The sequence below is a fragment of the Camellia sinensis genome, chromosome 5, assembly GCF_055761805.1.
Source record: "Camellia sinensis isolate YWXY chromosome 5, ASM5576180v1, whole genome shotgun sequence".
In the NCBI taxonomy this organism is placed as follows: domain Eukaryota; kingdom Viridiplantae; phylum Streptophyta; class Magnoliopsida; order Ericales; family Theaceae; genus Camellia; species Camellia sinensis.
In genome coordinates, this window is record NC_138965.1 from 16,119,705 (window position 1) to 16,141,358 (window position 21,654).

Sequence of the window (21,654 nt, forward strand, 5' to 3'; positions counted from 1 at the left end):
TTGTTATGCATTTCTGTTATATTTTTCATGTATATAAAGCACTTTCTAGTCAATAAAATATTTAGGTCATTTTGGCAGCTCATTTTAGTTCTTATATGTTCTTATTTTGTCATTGTTCTTGAAAAATAACAACATATTGGTATCAGAGCTGTTTTCTTGAGGGGCCTGTGTGAGAAATCCTGAGAGATCTTTCCCCAAAACACAAACACTTAACCTTTCCAAGCATGGCCTCAAATGCTTTCTCTCCAATAATACCACTAGTTTTCACTGGTGAGAATTATCAAACATGGGCAGTAAGGATGACTGCTTATTTGCAAGCAGTTGATCTTTGGGAGGCAGTTGAAGCTGATTATGAAATCATTCCATTGCCTGACAATCCCACTATACAAGAAATCAAGATTCACAAGGAGAGAACAACTAAAAAATACAAAGCCAAGTCTTGCTTGCATTCAGCAGTTTCTGAAGCTATTTTCACCAAGATCATGACTTTGGAGTCAGCCAAAAACATCTGGGACTATCTCAGAACTGAGTCTCAAGGCAATGACAGATCAAGGAGCATGCAAGTGATGAACTTAAGGAGGGAATTTGAGATGCAAAGGATGAAGGAATCAGAGACCATAAAGGAGTACTCTGATAGGCTGCTGAGCATAGTAAACAAGGTAAGGTTGCTTGGAGAAGACTTGTCTGATCAAAGGGTTGTTGAAAAAATCCTAGTAACCATACCTGAAAGGTTTGAGTCCAAAATCTCCTCTCTTGAGGAATCTAAAGACTTAACAAGTATTTCCTTGGCAGAATTTTTGAATGCTTTACAAGCACAGGAGCAAAGAAGACTAATTAGGCAAGAAGGGTTTGTGGAGGGAGCTTTGAAGGCCAAACTACAAATCCAAGATAAAAGTAAAGGCAAGAAAAAGAAGGGCAATAAAGACAACTCAAGCAAAGGTAATGCTGAAGCTGGAGACAGCAACAACAAAGGAGGAACTTACCCTCAATGCCAGCATTGCAAGAAGACAAATCATCCTCAATCTAAGTGTTGGTGGAGGCCTGACATCAAGTGCAGGAAGTGCAACCAGTTAGGCCACATAGAGAAGGTTTGTAGAAGCAAACAACAGCAAGAAGGTGAAGCTAAAATGGTGGATCAGCAGGAGGAGGAGCACCTGTTTGTTGCCTCATGTTATGCAAGCAAAAGCTCTAATGAACACTGGTTAGTTGATAGTGGCTGCACAAACCATATGACTTATGACAAAGAGCTCTTTAAAGAGCTGGATAGAACTAAAATTTCCAAAGTCAAGGTTGGAAATGGTGAATTCATTGAAGTAAGAGGCAAAGGGACAGTAGCAATTGAAAGTGTTTTAGGTACAAAACTAATCACTGATGTTTTATATGTGCTAGAATTGATCAAAATTTGCTAAGTGTTGGTCAACTACTGGAAAAAGGCTATAAACTGTTGTTTGAAGATAAAAAGTGTATGATTAGAGATGCAGATGGCCGTGAGGTGTGTACAATCAAAATGAGAGGCAAGTGCTTCTCTCTGGATCCAATGAAGGAGGAGCAGACAGCATATCAAGTCTCTATGAACATAACAGAAATTTGGCACAAGAGATTGGGCCATTTTCACCATGGAGCACTCATATATATGCAGAAAAATCAGCTGGTACAAGGGTTACCTCCACTAGAAGAGCATCTACTTGGCTGCAAGGCTTGTCAATATGGAAAACAAAGTAGATTGCCATTTCCTAAAAAGGCCTGGAGGGCTTCACAGAAGCTGCAACTAATACATACTGATCTTGGAGGGCCTCAGAGAACCCCATCATTAAAGGGAAGTAAATATTACATTGTTTTTATAGATGATTTAACAAGAATGTGTTGGATTTACTTCTTAAGGTTTAAATCTGAGGTTGCAGCTGTGTTCTGGAAATTCAAAGCTTGGGTGGAAAACCAGAGTGGCTACAAGATGCAAGTATTAAGATCGGATAATGGCAAGGAATACACCTCAGAACAGTTCGATTTGTTTTGTGAAGAAGCTGGAATCGAGCACCAACTGACAGCTCCATACACTCCACAACAAAATGGAGTAAGTGAGAGGAAGAATAGAACACTCATGGAGATGACCAGATGTCTGCTACATGAAAAAGGGCTGCAAAAAAAATTCTGGGCAGAGGCTGCAAATACTGCTATTTTTCTACTGAACAGACTTCCAACAAGGGCTTTGAAAAGAAAAACACCCTTTGAGGCTTGGTATGGATACAAACCTTCACTACATAACTTCAAAGTATTTGGTTGTCTGTGTTTTTCATATGTGCCTCAGGTGAAGAGAGACAAGCTTGATAAGAAAGCAGAACCAGGAGTCTTTATTGGTTATAGCAACATCTCTAAAGCTTATAGAGTTTTCCATCCTCAAACAGGGAAAATTCTAATAAGTAGAGACGTTACTTTCATGGAGAATGAACAATGGAATTGGGATGATGGAGAAAAAGATCAATTTTTAGAAAATTTGCAACCTTTTGAAGACAATGTTGATGACCCACCAGTTAGGGGAACAAGACTGCTTTCTGACATTTATCAAAGATGCAATGTTGCTGTAACGGAGCCTGCAGGATTTGAAGAAGCTAAAAATGATCAGAAATGGATGGAAGCTATGAAAGAGGAGATGAGAATGATAGAGAAAAATCACACTTGGGAGCTTATGGAAAAACCTCAAAATAGGAAGATTATAGGAGTTAAATGGGTGTTTAGAACCAAGTTAAATGCAGATGGATCAGTTAACAAGTATAAAGCAAGGCTAGTGGTGAAGGGTTATGCTCAAATCTATGGTGTTGATTTCTCTGAGACCTTTGCACCTGTGGCAAGGTTAGATACAATCAGGTTGCTGCTAGCAATTGCAGCACAAAAAGACTGGAAGATCTATTAACTAGATGTTAAATCAGCTTTTTTGAATGGTTTTTTGCAGGAGGAAATATATGTAGAGCAGCCAGAGGGATTTGTTATGCAGGGGCATGAGGATAAAGTGTATTTGCTGAAAAAGGCATTGTATGGTCTTAAACAGGCACCAAGGGCCTGGTACAGCAGCATAGATAGCCACTTATTAAGCCTAGGCTTTGTAAAAAGTCTAAGTGAATTTACTCTTTACGTGAAGGAGGCTACTGACTTAATTGTTGTGTCTGTTTATGTTGATGACTTGCTTATAACAGGGAGCAATGAGGATCTTATAAAGGAATTTAAAGCAGAGATGCTTAAGGTGTTTGAGATGACAGATTTGGGCATGATGTCCTATTTTCTGGGAATGGAAGTAAAGCAAAGGCAACATGAAGTCTTTATCTGCCAACAAAAGTATGCAAAGGAGATCCTAAAAAAATTTCACATGGAAGATTGCAAAGCTACATCAACTCCTATGAATCAGAAAGAGAAATTCAGCAAGGATGATGGAGTTGACAAGGTTGATGAAGGTTTGTACAGGAGTTTGATTGGTTGCTTAATGTATCTTACAGCAACCCGACCTGACATAATGCATGCTGTGAGTTTGCTTTCGAGGTTTATGCACTGTGCAAGTGAGGTGCACTTTCAAGCTGCAAAGAGGATTTTGAGGTATATCAAAGGCACTATCAATTATGGCATAAAGTTCACTCATTGTTCAGATTTTAAGTTCCATGGCTTCTCTGACAGTGATTGGGGAGGTTCTATTGATGATATGAGAAGTACAACTGGTTTTTGCTTTAGTTTTGGATCAGGCATGTTCTCCTGGTGTTCAAGGAAACAAGAGATTATTGCACAAAGTACTGCTGAAGCTGAATATGTGGCTGCTACAGCCGCCGTAAACCAAGCTCTGTGGTTTAGGAAATTGTTAACAGATCTGCATATGGAACAGGAGGAGTCCACACAAATTTTTGTTGATAACCAAGCTGCTATATCTATATCTAATAATCCAGTTTTTCATGGGAAAACAAAGCATTTTAAGATTAAACTTTACTTTCTCAGGGAAGTACAGAAAGAAGGAGAAGTACTGTTGCTCCATTGCAAAACAGAAAATCAGGTTGCTGATATCCTAACAAAAGCACTTTCTAAAGCAAGGGTTGAATTCCTAAGAGAAAAATTGGGAATGAGCAGCAGCTGATCCAAGGAGGAGTGTTGAGAAGATGACTCAGCTGCTGATGTGTCATGTTGAGTAGGCTTCTAAGATATTCAAAGATTGCTGAAATAAAGTTGCTGGAGTATTTTTGAATAAGTCAAAACGTTTGAAAGCTTCAAAGTAGTTGTTACTAGAAAATAGGAAACTATAAGATAAGCTCATCTATTCATGGGCTTGTGATGCTATTTCTTTGCAAGTTGTTATGCATTTCTGTTATATTTTTCATGTATATAAAGCACTTTCTAGTCAATAAAATATTTAGGTCATTTTGGCAGCTCATTTTAGTTCTTATATGTTCTTATTTTGTCACTGTTCTTGAAAAATAACAACATGTTTCGCGCATGTTTATTTGTGCATGCATTTTTGATGAGTTATTTTATGCCAACTTTACTCAGCCCACTATATTGTATAAACAAATTTAAATTGAAAACATAGAAAGGTTTCTGGGTTTGTAGTGAAGCAGGGAAAGACAAAATGAAAGGGTATATTTCATAGTTCTGAGTCAATACTTTGACCATTAGCAACTAGGTTGTGAGTGATTTCCATGAGTGGTTGGTAACTAAGCAAGCAAAGCCAAAGGAGGTGGTGTTAAACCAGAAAGAAAAGAACAGAAGATTTGTATAATCATGATTTCTTTCACAATCTATTTTTGCTTTCTCGAGGAGCCTGCACCATCTACCATAAACTTTTGTTTTTTGACATTTACTGAATGCTCATTTCTATTCTTATGGAAGTGCTGTATAGTTAGTGGAAGGAATTTATCACCGTCAGTTTTACAATTTGAACAGGGATGCTGTCATCAAATCATTGGAGATACTGGTCTTGCTAGATGCTATAACAGAAGAATATAAATTGTCGGACCCAGTTGGGCATCAAATGGCCCGGCTTCCCTTAAAGCCTATTCATTCCAAAGCACTCATCCTGGCTAGTCAGCTCAATTTCCTGGAAGAAATGTTAATAACTATTGCAATGTTCTCTGGAATCTATCTTTTATGCTCTTCGTGAGAAGTTAGAGGAGGTATGCATTCATGACTTATTTGTAATGCATTTATGTAGCTAGTGTTCATGAAGCTGCTAGGGTCATTCAATAAAGTGATCGTAAGTTCTTTTATTTGCCTTAGCAACTGGAATTGATTAACTATATTATATATAGAACCAGAGGCTTTTCGATTTTCAGTCAGTGAGATGATTCAGTATGGGAAATAAAAACTAAATCAAATTATGATGGATACTTTGAACAGTTGAACGCAAGATGAATTTGTCATTGTAGACCAATTAGGTGAAAGTTGTCACTGTTAAGTCTTTTTGCTGTTTGTTTCTCCTCATCTATTATTCATCATGATGAGGTTTGCGGGTCTGTTACCTAGTTAATTTAATTGATGTGATCCCATTCTTTTTTATTGATGTTTTTTTTTGTGTGTGTGTGTGTGTGAGAGAGAGAGAGAGAGAGAGGGGGGGGGGGGTAAAGATAGAGATAGAGATAGAAAGACTGCATTCAATTTGGAAATCGAGTATTCGCTACATATTTTTCCCTTTCTGGTTAGGCACAAACTGCAACAAAGTGCTTCTCAAGTCTAGAGGGAGACCATCTGATTTTGATTAACATATATTGGGCTTTTGATGAGTTCTTGGAGAAGAGCAAGATAGGGATCAATAAAGAAAAAGCTGAAAAAAGTCTTAGAAAATGGTGCAAGGAAAATTTCATCAATAGTCTCTCCCTAAGACATGCTCGTGAAATTCACAGGCAAGCTACACTCTCCTTCTTGCTTTTAAAAGCAAAATACTATGAAACTTGATCTCTTATTTGTCTAATATGTATAGTTCTTATTAATTTATTGTTTGCTTGCGAGTGTGTAGACCTGTCCAACCACCTAAATGTTTTTCACCTGTTGTTTGAATTCTTAATTTAATCTGTCGTACTTTGGTGCAGGCAAATTCAGAGAAATGTTGAACAAATGGGTCTGCGCATGACTTCTTGTCGAGAAGAGATGCTACAATATCGCCGTTGCCTTGCTGCTGCTTGTTTCCTCAATGCAGCTTTGAAGTAGCCTGATGGTACTTACAGGTATCAAGTACACTGTATTATGAGTTTTAATTTTCATACGGAGGGTTCTTCTTGGTTTCACAGTCCACCCCTATATTTACTTTTACTTGAAATTTTCTTATTATTATATCTTCTCTTGGTTATTTATCTAGAAATTCTTTCCATTTCCCCCTTTTTAATACCTCTCATGGTTACTTTACAAAATGGCAGTGGTTTATCAAGCAACCAGGTGGTGCAGATCCACCCTTCCTCTGTGTTATTCCGGACAAAGCCACAGTGCATAATTTTTGATGAACTAGTCCGAACTAATCAGAATTACATGCACAATGTAACTAGAATTGATTACTTGTGGTTACCTGAGCTAGCTCCTCAATACTATGCCTTTCCGGCATAGAATTCACGGTGGTCATATTTAAAGGCTAAGAACTACTTTTCATGTTTCATTTCATCGTGCTTTGGTTATTGCTTTGACACAATTTCAATTTTCAGACTTGTGTGCTGTGATGAAGACAATCATATGCTTGTTATTAGTTTCCACAGGCATTATTAACTATATGGGAGCGACGAAATTTTTCCCATCTTCCCCCTCTTTTGCTTGAAATTTTTCTATCGAAAGGTTGAATGCATTTATGCATACCATAGCAGCAAGAAAAAAACTTTTTGAGGATTAGATATTTCGATGCATAAATTGATTATTGAATGTCTAGGCTTGTTGAAATGCAATCTCGATCCATCTAGTGGGCAGTATGTCAATTTTTTGAGAAACTTCTCAATCTTTTTGGACATGTGGAACTTTTAATTTTCACACACTGCTTTCTCTCTGGTCATATTATTTAAAAAAAAAAAAACTATGGCCATAAACAACTCGAGTAATAAATTGTTTAAGGTCGATCTATTTATTTTAAAAAACTTAAAAAATGTATTTGAATTTAATTTATTAACCTTTGAAATTAATCGTAAATCACTTTATTCAAGTTGAATTTGAATAATTTGTTTATATTTAACTTTAAAAGTTAACAAAATTTTAAAATATATTCATGATTTAATTAGGTAAACAAGTTAAACAAAGTAAAATATGCAATCATATTTATATCATAAGAAATAATGACAATTGTTGACAAGGCATGTAACATGTGAAGTCATCCATATAGGTCCCACTTTTTTTTGAACCAACATCTCTATTACACTTTGGTTCACCGATTTTCATCATATAATAAATTTCTATTTTCCCTCTCCATTTTCTTCCTCCAATATATATCTCCACTAATCCCTTAACTTTGTTCTAATTTGATTAAAAAATTTCACCTATATGAAAAAAAAAAAAAAAAAAAAATCACGTTTGACAAATTGATAACTCAAAATTAGCTTTCTATACATTTTTAGGATTTGATTATAATTAATTCAATCTTTACCTAAACAATTACAAATAATTTTAATTTGCTGAAAACAAGGTGTGTTTGGTATCGTTTTTATTTTTGATTTTTATTTTTAAAAAATAAAAAAAGAAAAGAAATTGATACAAAAACTAAAATTGTAGTTACAGAGAGCTCACGATTTTGTGAGCAATTGAGCTGAAAATAGTGTCTCTGTTACTTGAGTCCATCTATGTGTATATATGTGTGTGTATAAATGTATTATGTAATTTGTGTGTCTACAATTCTTAAGGTCTATGTGGAAATTCCCTAAACCTTGTAGACAATTTCTCTTTATACCTGAATTTTCATATGCTTTCTTGTCAAAATGGGATGGGGTCTAATTGAGTATATGTGAAAAATCCCTTTTTCTTAAATAGTTGATTTATACATTATTCAATTAGGCAATTCATCAAACAATTGATGATCATTTCAACCAATCTTCACACTAATCAATCGATTGACCAATTCATGATTAGATTTCTATTAATTATCAAGCAGTTAATAAGCTCTAAGCAATCGAATGATGCAAAAGGTTTATTGAAATGAAAAACCATAGTCCAAAGGGCTACAATACAAATCAATCCACTATGTAGATGAACGATTACAAGAAAAGTCTTACAATCAAATGGCGAATCCTCACCTAGTGGACTTAAGTCTCTCTAGCCATCTATGCGTTCATCGCTCTCCTTGAGAGTGATCTAAACACTGGTAAATCCATGATGATCAAGCCACCTCTTGAATCCACCAAATGTCTTGTACCTTAGATGTGATATCTTCTTCAAGGATTGGTTAATTCTCTCACTAGATTAGTTCTAAGGAGTTTCGATCTGAGCCTGATCGATCCGATAATTATAAACATCTAATAATTATCAACATTCACTTTCTCAGGTTCTATCTGCATTAGAAACATCTAATAATATGTCCATATGAATTTATAATTTTCTCTGTGATTTTCGTTGGATTATAACAACAAACTTACAATTTTCTCTGGACTATACCAACAAAAGTGTAGAGAATGAAATTTCTCTGGTTTAAAGAAATTTCTCTGGTTTGAAAAAGTAGAGAACAAAACTAATCATTGATCAGAGTGTTGATAAAAAACAGAGCATGAAAAATGAACTCTAAATATCAAAATCAACTACACCGTCAACACTCTTTGAAATTAATCAAAAAATAGAGAATGAAGAATTAATTCCAAAAATAAAAATCAACTCTATCAAGCTGGCCTCTTTCTAAAATTGATGAATAACAGAGAATGAAAAATCAACTCAAAAAATCATAAACAACTTCACTGAGTTAGCCTCTCTTTTAAATTGATCAAAACTGAAAACAAAAACCTAATATGAAATTACACTCGAAAAACTAATATGAAATCGGAATCCTTATATAAAATTCAAAACAAAAATCAAAATCCATGTGGAATCTCCATCGAAAACATACCTGATTCAACTCCACTGAAAAACCTACGCAATCAACACACTGTAACACCTACACGATCGTAGCAATCTCTATCATCAAGTCCACTGCAACACTTGCAAAATCCCTACGAAATCTTCTCCGCGAAGTCAGTTTCCAAATCTCCACCGTGAAGTTAGCAATAGAATATTCAGTTTGCCAAAAAAATCAAACAAACTCATGTTATAAAGAAGGATAAATTAGGTATTTTATAACCTAAAATAAGGATGAAGGGCTTTAACCATCAAAACATATTATTGTGGACCTCACCTCCTATCAAAAGTTAGGGAGGGATGTAAGACCAAGTTTTCCTTTTTTTATTTTTTATTTTTTATTATTGTAATTTCTTCAAACAAAAGTGTTTCCACAATATTCAGAGCAAGGACCCAAGGCAGACCAAATAGAGGAACGCAGCAAAATCTTTGTCTGAGGCCCGCGAAGCACACAAAGATCCTCACCGGTTATTTGTTTGTAAAGATCTTCTTCTTCTTCCTCTCTATAATTTTTTGTCTACCCTACCGCTCAAATTGTATGATCGTTAAATTATTTTTTTTAATGATTTATGGATTTGTGCATTTTTTGGGTTTGTTCAAGAATGGATTTTGGGGTTGAGGGATTTGTGAATTCTAATTTTGGATCTGTTCAAGAATGGATTTTGTGGTTTTGAGAGATTTGTGAATTCTAATTGTTTGTTAAAAGTCCTCAAAGACCAAGTGAGTTGGTTTTTTTGGCTAAACGATTGTGCATTTTATTGTTCAGTGAATGTACTTAAAATTGTTGTTTGTGTACTACAAAAGGCGATATTCCCTTGTGATTCATTCCCTCTTCTGGAGGGAAAAAAAAGAGAGGAAGGAAATGTGAATGAAATATAGGCTATTTATTTATTTTATTTTATTCACATTTCTCTCTCCTTTTCTTTCCCTCTACAAATCCTTACCCAAATTCATGATCCAAACACAGACTAAGGGCCTGTTTGCTTCTCAGAAGTTTCCGTCATGATCTGGGTGTCTGCTAATTGGTGTTCTGTTTGTGTCCCAACCTTTTTTATCTGATTGAATATAGGTTGTTTTCTTGTAGTAGCTCTTTTGCACCAACTGTTTGTGAAAATGCAAAAAGTGACATTGTTATTCTGTGTCCGGTTAATGGCATCATGATCTATTGTTTACATGGTTTCATCCACAATCCTTTGTTTCTAGGAATATTTTTCTATGCATTATACGATGCACTTTCAGACTGTCAAATTTGTTTTTGTTTTCTTAAAGATTGTTTTAACATTATTAAAAGTTTGAATTGTACGTTTGCTTGATTGGATTTTATTTTTTCCCATAATTCAGCTGTAGATGCAATGATAGAAGGGGCACGCATTCGGCTTAATGGGTGGCAGCGGGCTGCAGTTGCTCTTGGTTCAGCAGTGGGAGCGTTACTGGATGTGGACCCACGAAGAGCAGATATGATAGCTGCTTTGGGGGAGACAACTGGGAAGCCTGCTTTTGAAAGGGTTCTAGAAAGGATGAAGAAAAGCCCTGAAGGCAGAGTAAGGATTTGTTAATTACAAGTTGAGATTCTAATTATATTGGCATTTTTAAGTGTCATATATTATCGTTATGTTTGTGAACGACTTAGTTATAACTGCTGTTTTTCAAAGGACTATTGCCCTCTCTCTTGGCCATGGTTCATCTACTCTTGTAACCACCAGTATTGTTTTAACAGAGGTGTTTCCCTATCTGTTTGCACTAATATATTATGTTGCCTAGGTTAAATTCCCCCTCATTTTATAGTGAGGATGAAAGCTAACAGATTTGGAAAATCTTTCCCCTTCTTTTCCTTCCCCTCGTGCCTATGCAATAAAGCTTTCTTTAATTGATTTTTAGTTGTCACTGAGCTTCATAACTGGAGTTTATTTGGGAGGGTTTTTTTTAGCTTTTATGAACAGTGAGAACTTTGCTTGATCATGTAATGTAATATAGAGGTGGGATGGTGGTTGCTACAAAAATCTGTGTCATAAACTCAGTGACAACTAAGAACAAGGTTACAGTCACTGACACACTCATGTGTTTATTAATTGTTTATTAATTGACTCGGGATGTTGTTGCTGATTATTAATATTTGTATACTCTTCCCCCTTTTGATTCTTAATAGTGAAGATTTGGATTGATTGGGTTTGCTTAGTTTATGTACTGGTGATTGAATGGGTTTAACTCAATATATTGATATTGATGAGGATCTTCTCATTCAACAAGTGTTGGAAAAAAGAACTAATATAGCAGCACGAAAGTTGTGATTTTTTTGGCTAAACGTTTGTTAAGTTAAATTAAAGAAGACAAAATAAAAACACATTTATACGAGGGGCATACCTGAGCAAAACATCCGAAAAGATAAAGATCATAACCACATCGAACTCCCCTAAAATCAACCATTATAGCCAAAAAACTAAACTAAGAACTGCAAAACAACTGCCATCATCAACTAATTTTGGTATTTGAAGATGGAACCCTCCCATAAACACAAGATAACAAGATGCATACTATCTAAAACACACAAAATCAAAGACAACCAGAACATATGTCTGCACTGGTTTGATAATTAGAGTGTGAAGCACAAAACCCATCTAGGAACCAGTACACAACAGCTACCGCCCTTCCCAAGCCTCCCAACGAGTTGATGAAATTCAAATCCTGATGTCCACTTCGCGATATCTCTCATCCCATGACCATATTTCATTTGGGAGCTATTAACTAACCATGACCACATTTCATTTGGGAGCAGGAGCAGGAGCAGGAATTATACCCCATTGCAGCCGAACATCCTCCAAATCCTCATGAAAGTGCTGCTCATAGTATACACACACTAGGTCTGTGCATCGCAATCCAGCACGGCAGGCCCAGGGGAAGTAATGCTGGTAGAACAGTGCCCTTTGCTTCTCATTAAATTTTGCCGTTCCTCCTACGACTGACAACAGGCACATGGGAAGCATCATTTGCTCAAACTCTATCACCTTGAGTGCTGACTCGCCAATCAAGTTGGTGGGAAGGCCAAAAAGGGTGTGCCAGAAGTCATGGACCTCGCGAGCTCGCATTGCAACGTATGCTAGCTCCTCTGTTTCCATGAACCGGACCGGTGGCCTATCGTCTGGGGAGAAGTTTCTAGAACCCATGAACCTTGCATAGGCGGCACCAAATGTGTTGGCAGGTAGGTCCCATGCGTGCCCCACTTTTGAAGAGATGACACGAGGACGGTCAGACAGTACGGCCTGAGAGAGAGAGAGATCATTTTCCATAGTGAGGTGAAATCAAACTTATAAAGCAATTCGTGACAAAATTATATGCAAATACAAGAATCCAATAACAAAAAATCAACAATTTACTCATCCTAAGATCAACTCCATACACACCACCTGTTCTTACATGATCAAAGCCTGAGAAAAGACAGACAGAGACCAGAATTTTGCAGTAAATTTTTGGCCCCGTCATTGAAAAATCAATTAAAGAAAGCTTTATTGCATAGGCACAAGGGGAAGGAAAAGAAGGGGACATATTTTTCAAATCTGTTAGCTTTCATCCTCACTATAAAATGAGGGGGAATGTAACCTAGGCAACATAATATGTTAGTGCAAACAGATAGGGAAACACCTCTGTTAAAACAATACTGGTGGTTACAAGAGTAGATGAACCATGGCCAAGAGGGAGGGCAATGGTCCTTTGAAAAATAGCAGTTATAACTAAGTCGTTCACAAACACAATGATAATATATGACACTTACAAATGCCAATATAATTAGAATCTCAACTTGTAATTAACAAATCCTTACTCTGCCTTCAGGACTTCTCTTCATCCTTTCTAGAACCCTTTCAAAAGCAGGCTTCCCAGTTGTCTCCCCCAAAGCAGCTATCAAATCTGCTCTTCGTGGGTCCACTAACGCTCCCACTGCTGAACCAAGAGCAACTGCAGCCCGCTGCCACCCATTAAGGCGAATGCGTGCCCCTTCTATCATTGCATCTACAGCTGAATTATGGAAAAAAATAAAATCCAATCAAGCAAACATACAATTCAAACTTTTAACAATGTTAAAACAATCTTTAAGAAAACAAAAACAAATTTGACAGCCTGAAAGTGCATCGTATAATGCATAGAAAAATATTCCTAGAAACAAAGGACTGTGGATGAAACCATGTAAACAATTGATCATGATGCCATTAACCGGACACAGAATAACGTCACTTTTTGCATTTTCACAAATAGTTTGGTGCAAAAGAGCTACTACAAGAAAAGAAAACAACCTATATTCAATCAGAAAAAAAAAGCTGGGACACAAACAGAACACCAATTAGCAGACACCCAGATCATGACGAAAATTTCTGAGAAGCAAACAGGCCCTTAGTCTGTGTTTGGATCATGAATTTGGGTAAGGATTTGTAGAGGGAAAGAAAAGGAAAGAGAAATGTGAATAAAATAAAATAAATAAATAGCCTATATTTCATTCACATTTCCTTCATCTTTTCTTTTCCCTCCAGAAGAGGGAATGAATCACAAGGGAATATCGCCTTTTGTAGTACACAAACAACAATTTTAAGTACATTCACGGAACAATAAAATGCACAATCATTTAGCCAAAAAAACCAACTCACTTGGTCTTTGAGGACTTTTAACAAACAATTAGAATTCACAAATCTCTCAAAACTACAAAATCCATTCTTGAACAGATCCAAAATTAGAATTCACAAATCCCTCAACCCCAAAATCCATTCTTGAACAAACCCAAAAAATGCACAAATCCATAAATCATAAAAAAAAAATAATTTAACGATCATACAATTTGACCGGGTAGGGTAGACAAAAAATTATAGTGAAGAAGAAGAAGAAGAAGAAGAAGAAGAAGAAGATCTTTACAAACAAATAACCGGTGAGGATCTCTGTGTGCTTCGCGGGCCTCAGACAGGGATTTTGCTGCGTTCCTCTCTTTGGTCTGCCTTGGGTCCTTGATCTGAATATTGTGGAAACACTTTTGTTTGAAGAAATTACAACAATAAAAAATAAAAAATAAAAAATAAAAAAAGGAAAAATTGGTCTTAGATCCCTCCCTAGCTTTTGATAGGAGGGGAGGTCCACAATAATATGTTTTGATAGTTAAAGTCCTTCATCCTTATTTTAAGTTATAAAATACTTAATTTACCCTTCTTTATAACATAAGTTTGTTAGATTTTTTTGGCAAACTGAATATTCTATTGCTGACTTCACGGTGGAGATTTGGAAACTGACTTCGCAGTGAAGATTTCGTAGGGATTTTGCAAGTGTTGCAGTGGACTTGACGATAGAGATTGCTACGATCGAGTAGGTGTTACAGTGTATTGATTGTGTAAGTTTTTCGGTGAAGTTGAATCAGGTATGTTTTCAATGGAGATTCCACATAGATTTTCATTTTTGTTTTGAATTTTATATAAGGATTCCGATTTCATATTAGTTTTTCGAGTGTAATTTTGCATTAGGTTTTTGTTTTCAGTTTTGATCAATTTAAAAGAGAAGCTAGCACAGTGAAGTTGTTTATGATTTTTGGAGTTGATTTTTCATTGACAGTGTAGTTGATTTTGATGTTTAGAGTTCATTTTTCATGCTCTGTTTTTTATCAACACTCTAATCAATGATTAGTTTTGTTCTCTATTTTTTCAAACTAGAGAAATTTCTTTAAATCAAAAAAATTTCATTCTCTACACTTTTGTTGGTATAGTCCAGAGAAAATTGTAAGTTTGTTATTATAATCCAACGAAAATCACAGAGAAAATTATAAGTTCGTATGGACATATTATTAGATGTTTCTAATGCAGATAGAATCTGAGAAAATGAATGTTGATAATTATTAGATGTTTATAATTATCAGATCGATCAGGCTCAGATCGAAACTCCTTAGAACTAATCTAGTGAGAGAATTAACCAATCCTTGAAGAAGATATCACATCCAAGGTACAAGACATTTGGTGGATTCAAGAGGAGGCTTGATCGTCATGGATTTGCCAGTGTTTAGATCACTCTCAAGGAGAGCGATGAACGCATAGATGGCTAAAGAGACTTAAGTCCACTAGGTGAAGATTCACCATTTGATTGTAAGACTTTTCTTGTAATCGTTCATCTACATAGTGGATTGATTTGTATTGTAGCCCTTTGGACTATGGTTTTTCATTTCAATAAACCTTTTATATCATTCGATTGCTTAGAGCCTATTAACTGCTTGATAATTAATAGAAATCTAATCATGAATTGGTCAATCGATTGATTAGTGTGAAGATTGGTTAAAATGATCATCAATTGTTTGATGAATTGCCTAATTGAATAATGTATAAATCAACTATTTAAGAAAAAGGGATTTTTCACATATACTCAATTAGACCCCATCCCATTTTGACAAGAAAGCATATGAAAATTCAGGTATAAAGAGAAATTGTCTACAAGGTTCAGGGAATTTCCACATAGACCTTAAGAATTGTAGACACACAAATTACATAATACATTTATACACACACATATATACACATAGATAGACTCAAGTAACAGAGACTATTTTCAGCTCAATTGCTCACAAAATCGTGAGCTCTCTATAACTACAATTTTAGCGGTGAAAAGCTACAACAGATCCAAATTGCATCGAAGCAACCATTAAGCATGCTATCAAATCAGAAACAGTAAAAAGCATAGTTAATACAGAGATATCAACATTGAAATCATAAATATGAGAGGTGAGTGGTCAAATATACATGAAATTGAGTGTGAACAAGAGATCTAGGGTTAAGATATCGATACCTTTCTTCTCTTGGATCAGAACTGGTGAAGAAGAGAGAGAGAGTGCTGATGAGAGAGAGAGGGAGCTGAATCGTGCGTGCTCTATATGTTACAAATACGCTATTGCCACACTGCCTTTTGTTATTTCATGTCCCAACTTTTCTATTTATTTTAATACTTCAATTTTTTTTTTTTTTTTTAACATAGTGAAATAAATTCAATGATAAATAAATTTTTTTTATTTACAAATATTATATTTAGACAATAATAATTCAATAAATATAAAAATTCAACAATCTATCTAACAAGAGCCCCCTGACATGGAGGAATAATGGTTATGTACATATTTTTTTATCATATTTAATTTTTATTAATATATTAATTAGTGAAATTTATTAAAATAATTTAATAATGCGACATAAGATGGTAAAGTAGGCAAATATAGTATGTTTAGTATTACTCAAAAAAATAAACAACACAACAAAAAGTTCCATAATAGAAATTTATAACCCCGCAATTTAAAGTTATTCCTAAAAAATGAGTGTTCTTAGGGAGAGAAAAAATTGAAGTCAATTTGTAAAATAAGTTTTCGCATCAATTTCTTTTTTTTATTTTTATTTTTTAAAAATAAAAATCAAAAATAAAAACGATACCAAACACACCTTGTTTTCAGCAAACTAAAATTATTTGTAATTGTTTAGGTAAAGACTGAATTAATTATAATCAAACCCTAAAAATGTATAGAAAGCTAATTTTGAGTTATCAATTTGTCAAACGTGATTTTTTTTTTTTTTTTTTTCATATAGGTGAAATTTTTTAATCAAATTAGAACAAAGTTAAAGGATTAGTGGAGATATATATTGGAGGAAGAAAATGGAGAGGGAAAATAGAAATTTATTATATGATGAAAATCGGTGAACCAAAGTGTAACAATACTTGAAAAATTAACTTCGAGACAACTTGTGCAACAAACCTCATCATCACGTTGTGAGAGAAATTGGAGTACTTACTCTTTTATTCACTTAGTGAAAATAAAACACAAAATGCTCCCTCAACGAGAGGAGGATTTGGTATTTATTCATAGCAATCTTCTTCTTCTATCAAAGGAAGAGCTCCCTTCATGATTGCGGGGAAGAGACAAAAATGTGGAAGAGTGGGATATTAAGGGAGATAACTTTGACTCATTTGATGATGATATTGGAATGCTTGGGATAGCTAACCTCTCACTTATTGAACCAGGCCAGCTATGGAGGCAGTACTATTTACAGAAGATGGAGAAGATGTATGCAATATCGAAGATCTCGTAAAAGTTGCCTCTAGTTAAAGATTGGATAGGTTTACATTTTGTAATTTTCATGGATTTTGTAATAGATGATGGTTGATACATTGGATAGGTTTACATTTTGTGGTTTTCATGGATCTTGTAACCGATGATGGTTGGCACATTGGAATGGTATATGTGATGTATTGATGGAATGCAATTGTTATGCATTTGTGAATGATATTTGATGTTGAAGTAGTGAAGTGTACCTTTTTAAAATTTATGTTAGTGTTATTTTGTATTTTTAATTACCTTCCAATGATTTTTTTTTTTTTAATACATATATTGAGCGTGTCCCCAATGTGTCGTATGTCCCGTTTTTTGAAAATTTGTGTATCCGTGTATTGTCTTGTGTCCGTGCGTCATGATATATATATATATATATATATGTATATGTTTTTGCAGACATTAGCTGCATCAGCAAATAAAAATTTTGGTTGAATAATTATTGTCAGTTGTTTTTATTAGGTTATTCTTATATTATATACTAAAATTTGAAGAAAAATTCTTAATCTTATATTGAAATGATGTGGTGATTATTTTTCAAACGGTTGGTTGGGTTGCTTCGCATAACCCGCACCCAATTTAACCCAACACATTTAAGCCTGTTTAATATATATGCGGGTAATGGTTAAGTTATTTTAATGCATAACCTGTTTTAACACGCCCAAACCAACCCGTTTGCCACCTCTACTAATGTGCAATGTAATAAAAGGTGGTTCGCTGAAGGATTATAATAAAAAACCCAAACACTTCACGTTGGAATTCTTTCCTCTATCAAGTGTGCCAAACCAACTAATGTGGTTTAAAAGATAATAATACTATACCCAAAATTTTACCCAAAAATATCAACCTGTCGTCCAGATTCATTCTATACATGACCTCACGATACACCAATTCAATCTCATGCAAACATTTTCATGTTTAGTTTGGTTTTCATAAACTTGTTTTAGAAAATTTTTCTAAAAAACTAAAAATTAATTTGGTGAAAGAAATTAAAAATAAAAATAAAAATTTGATATTTATTTTTATATTATCTTATCTTTTGGGAGGCAAGAAATGATTTTTAAAAAAGTTAAAAATATTTTTTTGATATTTATTTTTATCAAATTAGTTTTTATTTTTTCAAAAAAAAATTCTCAAAACATTTTTTGAAAAACAAACCAAACAAGGCCACATTATGGGCAAAATTCTAGACCTATTTTCTAAGTAAATAGATTTTCCCTTTTAAAAAGCCCACTAAAAACACTTGTATTAAAAAGATACGAAATTGCCACAAAAAATTATGTTTGTTACTCCAGCACCCAACAATGATCTTGGAGGAAGTTCAACATAACCTTCTACAAAGCATTTCTAAAGCTTAAGATCTCTTGTGCGACGTGCTAGAATTGGCATGACAGAAATAGTAAGTTCCACTTAAAATATTATTAGATGCAGCATTAAGCAGTTCCAATTGGTCATTGCCTTCCTATGAAGCATGAATACTTCTAGAAGGGAATATTACCCACGTCTTATCGTGTCAGATACTAAGATTCATATACTCACAAAACAGTATCTGATATTTCCTAAATGTATCTATTATTTGAAACTAATATTCTTCAATTTTGAAAAAGTATCGAATACTTTTTGAATACTCTAGCTCATGTATCTAACAACCTATCTACAAATTGAGATGTAGCATTTTAGGTATACCATTAAAGTATAATTGTTGGAGGAGGGTAGTTCCTGAAACTTTGTATACTCGCTATACACCCAATACTTTGCATAGAAAATGATGAGATTAAAGCACACAAAATTTGGTCCAAGAACATGTATGTATTATAAAACCTTTATTTATTTTATTTTATATGAATAAGTAACAAACTTGAAATTGAGAATATTCGGTAGGTAAATAAAGATACAGTTTGTTATTAATATGTTATGACAAAATTGTTTTTAACTTATGCCCATATTTGTATCCCACTTATTATAAAATGTGTTGTCATGTATCCATATCATGTTGTATCCGTATCCATCCTTCATACGTCACTTCCCATAAAACAACTCCCAATTCTAGGAAGCTACACCAAAGGAAGCCTATCCGCCAATACCCTCCCCACCTTGTCCCCCTGTTTTACACATGACATATATGTATTGTCTAAACTTGAAAGCATTGTAGAAATAACTAAAACAACTAGGGAAAACTGAAAAGTGATCCCATCCTTTCCTAAGACATGCTTACATGGTAAGTGCAAAATTGCAAACAAGATCAAATAAAATTACATGCTCAGCAGGAGACTAAAGAGCGTTGGTCGTCCCACAGAAGTCCATCATGTCAGAACAGATTAGGAAAAATGAATTACCACCACCCAATGAATTGACCACCTTCAGTTGCTTAGGGTCATCAAAGTTTCCCCCATTTTCCACTTCGCAACTCAAACATTTAGGTTTGGTGCTTAAGAGTTCAGAATCCTTAATTTTCTTAGGACTTCTTGGCCATGATTATAGAAATTATCCATAATATTATGTCATTGGGTAAACATTGAATTCAACAGAATAATGGAAAAGAGTTCAATATCTAGAAAACATTAATATAAGGTAATACTGGTTTGAATTGTGACAATCACTAGTGGTCACCACTACTGAAACGTGCACATTTCAAAACCAAAAAAATAAAATTCCACCATTAACCATAAATGGCATGATAACTTGGACCTCCTACAATGCTATACTACGTAGCAACCAACACAAAAACATAAATTACATTTGATAAATAAAATAACTAAGCAAATTTTAGTTCGGAACAAAAATTGAACCAACTTATCCATTATTGCATTCCATTAACACCCATAATACAAGGCAGATCAGAATCAACACAGAAAAACAGATGTCTAAATTTAAATTAAGTGTGACATCAATGAAGCAAGCGGTGGGGCCAAGGGAGGCCATGTTCCCCCTAAGTTTTCCAAAAAAATTTCTAGGAAAATGATATAGAAACCCACTTTTTAGACCCAATAATGTTTAAAAGAGATGATCAGTTGATGATTAGAGAAGACATAAGAGATAGAGAGTTGCTTTAGATATTCTAATAGACTGTCACATGACTGGGTTTGAAAAGTGGGTCTAACTTTGGGCTAGAGTAGCACTACTCTTTTCTCTATTACCTCTCCTATTTTCTGAGTATATCTACAATGTGCATAGAATGGCCACCAAAGTTTTTCAAACCTCTTTTATTGACCCTCGATATTCCTTCATCATAACATCAATTCGATTGATTTGATATGCACATGTCATTGTTGTTTTTTCAATTATAGAGATAGATTTTTTTTTCTTCTTATTAATCTTTCAATCCAAAAATAATAATAACAAAAAAAAAAAAAACACACACACACACACAAAAAAATGAAAGCTTAGACAAGAGAGAAAATTATTAAAAATTTAAAAATCCAAATAACAAGGGTAAGGAATAGGAAGAGTACCTGGAGATACTTGAGTTTCATGCTTCCATAAACGAGTCCTACAGAGAAGGCAGAAACACAAGCCAACTACATCCACATACATCAAAATCAGAATATATATATATATATATATATATATATAGAGAGAGAGAGAGAGAGAGAGAGATAAAGAGAGATACCAAAGCAAGAGTACTGGTTCCGGAATAAGGACCAGGAGGTGCGCCATTAGGAAATCTCTGTTCTGCGATTGAGCTTCGTGGGGTTCTGTGTGGGTGTTTTGTACAAGAAGAACAAGAAGAAGAAGATGAGAGAGAGAGAGACTCCGAAACCCTTCACCTTCAGATCTGTATTTAGCCCTACAATTGGACTGTGTATTGTTTCGTTATAAAAGAGCGGGGTGTGATTGTGTATGCTCTAGCCTATGGAAATCATTCAGAGACTTCGGACATGTTTGGTATCCTTTTAATTTTATGGTTTCGATTTTTTTGGGACAAATAATTTCGAAAAGTTGGAAAATAAAATATTCATAAGTGTTAAGGGTTGCGAGTTGCGTTTTAAAAAAAAAAAAATTAAATTTGAATATTAGAGAGCTTGAGGGGCTCATGAGCCCATCATGGATCACATTTTAGTGATTTAAATCTTTTATTTTATAAAACACTCTATGTATATTATTTATTTAAAAATTTAAGTCAATTCGATAATTATAATTTTTTTTATTTCATCATATTTATATCTAAAATATATGATTCATTTAAAAATATATATTTGTCAACTATTTTTTTAAAAATAAATATGATAAAATAAAAAATTATGAAGATTGAATCAACCTAATTTTTTTCATAAATAATATAATAATTTTTTAAAATAAACAATTCAGATCATTGAAATAAAATATGTAAGTAGAATAATTTCCACAAATACAAAAAAAGAAACTTCTCCTTTAATGCCCTGGTTCTCCCAAATTCATAGTGTTAAACTTGATAGAAACTCAATCCTATAAAAAACAATTTAAAATCCATCACTACAATTACCAAACTACCTCTTTTACTTAAGTAAGGATCTTTCAAAGTGATTTTTCATAGAGTGATTTTA

General features: G+C 34.3%; 1 protein-coding gene and 2 long non-coding RNA genes across 4 annotated transcripts; 2 read left to right on the top strand and 1 right to left on the bottom strand.

The window, feature by feature from the left end:
- Window positions 1–4,588: 4,588 nt before the first annotated feature.
- Window positions 4,589–6,745, top strand: LOC145789133 (uncharacterized). The gene is made up of 3 exons (XR_014329165.1): window positions 4,589–5,141; window positions 5,668–6,188; window positions 6,378–6,745. It is a non-coding gene; the product is annotated as an uncharacterized LOC145789133 (long non-coding RNA).
- A 2,548-nt stretch (window positions 6,746–9,293) lies between these two features.
- LOC114278561 (uncharacterized) lies at window positions 9,294–10,760 on the top strand. The gene is made up of 2 exons (XR_003634958.2): window positions 9,294–9,508; window positions 10,372–10,760. It is a non-coding gene; the product is annotated as an uncharacterized LOC114278561 (long non-coding RNA).
- A 466-nt stretch (window positions 10,761–11,226) lies between these two features.
- Window positions 11,227–21,018, bottom strand: LOC114278560 (ubiquinone biosynthesis protein COQ4 homolog, mitochondrial-like). Of its 2 annotated transcripts, XM_028220637.2 has the most exons (5): window positions 20,742–21,018; window positions 20,584–20,649; window positions 13,924–14,017; window positions 12,845–13,038; window positions 11,227–12,287 (listed from the first exon to the last, which is right to left on the bottom strand). In XM_028220637.2, the coding sequence occupies exons 2-5, from the start codon at window positions 20,602–20,604 to the stop codon at window positions 11,790–11,792; spliced, it is 807 nt and encodes a 268-aa protein (XP_028076438.2). In that variant the 5' UTR covers window positions 20,605–20,649; window positions 20,742–21,018; the 3' UTR covers window positions 11,227–11,789. The 2 variants fall into 2 exon arrangements, with proteins under 2 accessions (XP_028076438.2, XP_082724414.1); XM_082868288.1 differs by lacking the exon at window positions 13,924–14,017 and having other exon boundaries at window positions 20,742–21,002.
- Window positions 21,019–21,654: the final 636 nt, after the last annotated feature.